This window comes from Ursus americanus, chromosome 22, assembly GCF_024610735.1.
Source record: "Ursus americanus isolate L20-20 chromosome 22, mUrsAme1.1.p, whole genome shotgun sequence".
NCBI classification, from domain to species: Eukaryota; Metazoa; Chordata; class Mammalia; order Carnivora; family Ursidae; genus Ursus; species Ursus americanus.
Window position 1 is genome coordinate 46,590,702 of NC_142148.1, and position 5,717 is coordinate 46,596,418.

Below are 5,717 nucleotides of genomic sequence, written 5' to 3' on the forward strand. Positions count from 1 at the left end.
GTCACAACCAAGGTAGCAAGAGCTAGTGCCAGGGCCTGCAGGTACAGTGGGATCCAGCAGGCAGAAATCTGTGGTGAGAAAGCAGGCAGGAGAGTAAAGAGAACCTATCTCTAAAGGAGGCACGGGGAACAGTTGATGGCTGGGTTAGACAGGTAGAGCCCACAATAGGTAAGTAGAATATATCATGCCCTGTCCCATATCCTGATTCCTCCTATCTCAGTTCTCCATAAGTCTTCCCCAATTCCCACTAATGACACTTCTTTGTCTAATATACTTTTTATGGCATAGCACTGTAAAGCTCTGTTCTGGGAGTTCTCTTCCTTGATAGATACGAAAGCAAGGAGAGGGTCTTGCCCATCTTGGCAGGTGTTTAGAAATTACACTCACCGGAATAATGGGAGAACCAAGTGGGTATCATAAATATGTGAAAAATGCACAGACTTGAAAGAGAGTTGAGTAACCATGCAGGAAGATTTCCTGGGTTGGTCCTTTTGTCAGACTGGGGGCAGAGCCTTGAAAGGATGAGGCTGGGGCCTCAATCTCTGCTTAACCTGGGCAAGCCCTCTGGGGAAGGGCTGCTGGGGGAGGGTGAGTAAGTTGCAGTCTGGCTCCAAACCCACCCTGGCAGGTGCAGTGGATAGGAGGTTTCCAAGGCTGCAAGATGGGAGTTGGATGCTGGAGGAACCCTCTGTTGCTGTTGGCTGCCCTGGTCCTGACAGCCAGACTAGGTCATTTTCAAAGGTGGGAAGGCTTCCAGGAGAAGTCCATGAGCAAGACAAACATGAATTCAACACTTCAATTCCTCATGGAATCCTACAACAATGCTAGCAATGACACCTACTTATTTCAAGTCGACAAGCTACTTCGAAGTCAAATGCAGGTTTGTGCCTCAGTTTCTTGGGATGTGGGCAGTGCCCACTTGGACATCTGGGGACGTGGTATGGCTCCCAGAGAGAACAAAGGTGGGGGGAGGTTTCATTTGGGATGAGCATGCTTTGGAGTTGTTTGGACCCCAGAATTGCCTTCACCACGCTTTCAAAATGCGAGCTGAATGACTGGAATGAAACCCTAACTCTGTTACTCTTGGCCTGAAGTAAAAACAGCTTCTGAGGTTCTCAACTGTTCTTTCTTGGGAAGAATTGCCTTTTGTTCTGAAATTGTCCTACCAGAGTGACAGCCAACGAGGATGACTTTGTCTCCTTTAATGGTCTGCTTTGGTGAAACATAAACATTCTCTATAGGTTTCCCCTCAACATAGTTTTTCAATGTCCAGGGCTATAAAATCTGAACTTTCTAGCTGTATTCTATAGAAATCTGGAATTGCACAGGGCATTTTTTGGGGTGGAAGGGAGAAGGGAGAGTGAGGGACAGACTTCAACTAGATCATCTCTCTTTTTATGTGTTTTGCGTACAAAGTTTCTTTGAAATATATCAATTGAGGATGATGGAGGAGAGAAAAGTTGTTTGAAAACCACTTTTGTGGGTCCAACTTCCCTTCAAGTTTACACAGTAAACTATATGTAAGTTAGGGCAGAGGCAATAGCACATTTTAGTTCAATTAACCCGATCTGGGAAAAAAAATAAATAAACAGGAGAAAAGATCTCTGGCCGGGAGAGAGAGGGGCAGTGGGAACAGGAGAAACCAGCAAGGGTGGGGTGCAGAGAGGGGCAGGCCATGTTAGTGTGACACGAAGCAGGCCTGACATCACAGTGTGGACATCAGCCTGTCCCTATTTCAGTCACATACTCTTGCCCCAAGATGGTGGCTCATCAGGGCTGCAAACACTGAGGTGACTTGGCCACAATGTGGTGGCTGTTGACCAAAGTTCTTGCCAAGTTGGCTTGTTCTTCCAGGTCAGTGTTCCCAAGGATAAATCTGAGACTCCCAGGAGGGGGCTGTCTTGTGGAATCAGTCCATTATCATTAACAGTTAACTCTAGAAGAATAGTTTATGAATGAACTTTTAATGTCATTCTGATGGATAAAAGAACAGAGTATGTGTGCCCCTTGGTAGCTAGGTGACCTGGGTCCTTTTGCTACATGATTGTGTGCTTCCTAATACCTCACAGAGGGGTATAGGAGGTGGGCCTGATGGGCTGCCTGCACCCAGGTTCCAGATCCCTCTAATTGTGAGATCTATGTCAAGCTCCATTCATACTCTCTAGGCCTGTTTCCTCACCAGCAAGTGAACAGAATAAGAGTGAAGCAGCACTTGTGAAAATATTTGTATCACTATGATGATTCCTCTTATTACCTAGCAATCCAGTCTAATAATAAATACGAAATAATAAATATGAAAAAACTTTGCACACTGGAATGTCAGTAAAATTTATGGTCAGTGTTTTAGATTTTTCATACCTATGGAGTACGCTGAAGGTCAGTGTGAAAACCCTGCAAGATGCCAACACCTGGATAGAACCACCCTTTGATGAAGAGCTTGGAGCCCTGCATCCTGAGGCTCTTCAGGTGGCAGATGCTGGGACCAGGATGGCCATAATGCCCTCAGACCTCCTTCCGCTTCAACCACCCTGAGCTCTTCTGGGGGCATTTTCCTCCAGGGGGCATGTGGGTGCTCTCTCCCTCTACTACCACCAGGGAGAGTACCAGGCCTTCTTTGGTTTGACCCTGACATAGGGACAAGAAAGCAGGGAGCTTCCAGGAGCTTCTCCCCTCCCCAGGCAGAGCTCTCTATGCCGCATGTTGACTTGAGGGACCCAGCCGTTTCCAATAGAGGACATGAATCACCAAAGCATTTGTTGGAGTTTCGCTTCAGGGTGTGGGTCCTGCCACAAAGGGCTTTCCTGCCTCAGCCTCCCTGCCTCCAGAGTCCTTACGACCTGGCACTTGATCATGAGCACAGCAAGACAGATCCCAACAGCTGGGAATAACCCTGGTGTGTGTTCTCCATGGTTTACACATTCACTGTTTGCATTCCTAGGAGGGAATTGGCACTGTTCTCCCCATTCTCTAGGTGAGGAAACTGAGTCAGGGAGGTGGCAGGGCTTGGCCAAGGAGACAGAGATAGCAGGGGATAAGGCTAGAACTTGAGCACAATTCTTCTGTCTTCTGTTTCGTTGCTTTCCGAACTCCATAGCTGCTTCAGAGTAATGTTCCCCACACTTTGCTAAAACATTTAATACTTCGTAATGAATTATTTTAAAATTTTCTTTGTGCATTCAGTGAGATGCATGCTTCTCTTTAGCCCATGCAAAAGCTCCTTGAGCAGGCACAATTATTATCTGAACTCTATAGTTGAAGAAAGGGAGGCTGCTGGGCATTTGCTCAAGGGTGCAGTGTTAGTAGGAGGGAAATATATGCCCCAAATCAATTCAGTTTCTAAGCCTATGTTTTTTTAGCTGTGTTGCTAAACTGCTTTCCATCAGATTAGTTGGGAAGGAGAGTAGGGAGGGAGGACATGGATGAAGCCAAGGAACAAAATGTGCTCCTATGCATTCTGAAGATCATGTGTATAGATATGGGGGATATTCTGGGGCTGCCGGGCAGCCAAGCTCAATGTCTTGCTAATCCCTCATCCTGAAGATGCAAGTGAGACAGGTGAGAAGCCATCTGTGGCTGCAAAAGTGAAGCTAGTCCAGAGCAAGGGGAAGGGCTCTGCACATGTTGGGGGCCAACCAAGGGCCTCAGCTGTCACTGTGCCTCTTCCAGCTGGGAGGAGAAGAGGGAGCCATGCTGTTACTGGATGATGGAAACAGGTATTGTGGCTCCTGGGGCTTCATGGCCTAGCCTTTCTTGGCGAGGGTCAGTAACTGGATGCTTGGAGTCAACACTAACAGTGCCACTCACTGTTTCTCAGTAGCTCACAACTGGAGTGGAATATATGGTAACTGTGAAGATCAGCCGGACCAAATGCAAGAGGAATAGCACAAGTAATTCATGCCCCATTCAAAGCAAAAAGAAGCTGAAAAAGGTATGTGGTGGGAGTCATTTGAGCAGGGACTGGTAATCAAAAGGGGAAAAGTAAAATTTTAAAAAGTAGACCAAAATTGGACATTGACAGCTTTTCTGGCCACGTGGATTTGGCCGTAGGTCTGCCTGATGCCATTGGAGGTGCCCAGAGGTGGGAGGAAGGCCCTCTAATTGGGCAGTCTCCCCACCCTGAGCTGTCATAGTCCTGGCCGCAGGCCTCCAGTCTCCTCCCCTGGCAGTCTCATCCCTGGCCCTCAGGTGGAAGTGATTTACTTTCCCTGGGGCTTCACTCTGGTCTTGGCTCATACTCTCCAGGTCGCTGGGAATTGTCTAGCTTCCTTCTCGTCTTCCAACCTCTGCCCATCTTTTCTAGCTTTTCCTGGTACCTCCTGGTGCAACCACCTGCAAGCTGGCTGACATGAGGGACACTCTGTGTCTGCATGCAGGAGCAGGAGGACTGGTTCCGTAGACAATGCCGCTGTCCCAGGTTGTCCTGCCCAGATTTCATTCCAGCATCCTACAGGGCTGCAGGCTCTAGGTGCACCTGCTCCAGTCCCAAGTGACTGGAATGGGGGCGCCCAGGGTGACATCCCTGTGCAGGCTGGCCCCACTTGGCCCCCACCATGTGACTGTGAGCAGATCCCCCTCACCTATGGGGTCATTGAGCAGACACAGAGACTGGTCCAGATTCCCCAGATAAGGGCTTGCTGAGGGGCAGGAGCTTTTTGTTCACCTTCAAAAAATATTTCTCTGAAAGCTGTTTTCTTTCTCCTTCCAGAGTTTCATTTGTGATTTTTTGGTGTACACTGTGCCCTGGATGAACTATTACCAACTCTGGAACAACTCTTGTCTGGAGGCTTGAATGCATTGGTGTAAAGATGTTTGATGAAAACTTAGATGGTCACACTGTGCACTTTCTATTAGACTCCTGAAGGTCCTCACCCCCCTCAGCAGGGTCTCCACACACCTGCTCACACTTGTGCATACATGCACACTCACACATGTGCACATGCACACTCACAACACACTTATACACAGGCACACTCACACATACGCACTCACACACTCATATTCATGTACACACTCATGTGCTCACACACTCACACTTACTCATGCACATATTCAGTGGCCCTTAGGGGATGGGTGCATTTGAACAGAAGGATGTTAACTCTCTGGAGGAAACTCATAGTTTTTCTACTTCAGTGCATGTCTCTGAGGTTTGTTGTGATTCAGGCACGTTCTGACCACTGGCCTGAGCTTGCAGGAGCTCTGTTTCTTCCCCATACTCTCTGTGACTTACATATTTTTGTGAGTGTAGCTGAGGTCCCCACGTAACTCAGTAGACAGACCCTCAGGACTCAGCACACAGTTGTACTCACAGCTATGACTTATTACAGTGAAAGGGTATAAGACAAAATCAGCAAATGGAAAAAGCTAATGTGGAGAAGTTCCAGGGAACTAGATGCAGGTCTCCAGAGCTCTTTCCTGGTGTAGTCAGATGATATGCACTTAATTCCCCAGCACTGAGTTGTGATAACACATGTGAAATGTGTTTCCCAGGGAGCTCATTAGAGACTCAGTGTCACAGGTTTTCCCTGGAGCTGCACACATAGGCAGCCTCTGCCTAGGATGTGTCCAAACTTCAGAGTCCCAGAAGGAGAAAAAGGTATTCAGCATAAACCACATTGTATAAACAGTATAGACACAATGAGGTCCTCTCATCACTTAGGGAGAGCTTTATATCAGTGTAGGGAACTGTTTGCCATTCAAGTTCCCACACTTCAATCAAG

At 47.6% G+C, this 5,717-nt stretch overlaps 1 protein-coding gene across 1 annotated transcript; it reads left to right on the forward strand.

Moving 5' to 3' along the window:
• The first annotated feature begins 661 nt into the window (after nucleotides 1-661).
• CSTL1 (cystatin like 1) lies at nucleotides 662-4,789 on the forward strand. The gene is made up of 3 exons (XM_045776807.2): nucleotides 662-880; nucleotides 3,818-3,928; nucleotides 4,706-4,789. Exons 1-3 carry the CDS (start codon nucleotides 662-664, stop codon nucleotides 4,787-4,789), a joined length of 414 nt encoding a protein of 137 aa, XP_045632763.1.
• The last annotated feature ends 928 nt before the right edge of the window (nucleotides 4,790-5,717 follow it).

Excerpts from the sequence above, each read along its gene's own strand:
- CSTL1 (XM_045776807.2), top strand. The coding sequence starts at position 662 with ATGGGAGTTGGATGCTGGAGGAACCCTCTGTTGCTGTTGGCTGCCCTG. Across the intron at positions 881-3,817 it reads TACTTCGAAGTCAAATGCAG|CTCACAACTGGAGTGGAATA; the intron begins GTTTGTGCCTCA and ends GTTTCTCAGTAG. Across the intron at positions 3,929-4,705 it reads GCAAAAAGAAGCTGAAAAAG|AGTTTCATTTGTGATTTTTT; the intron begins GTATGTGGTGGG and ends TTCTCCTTCCAG.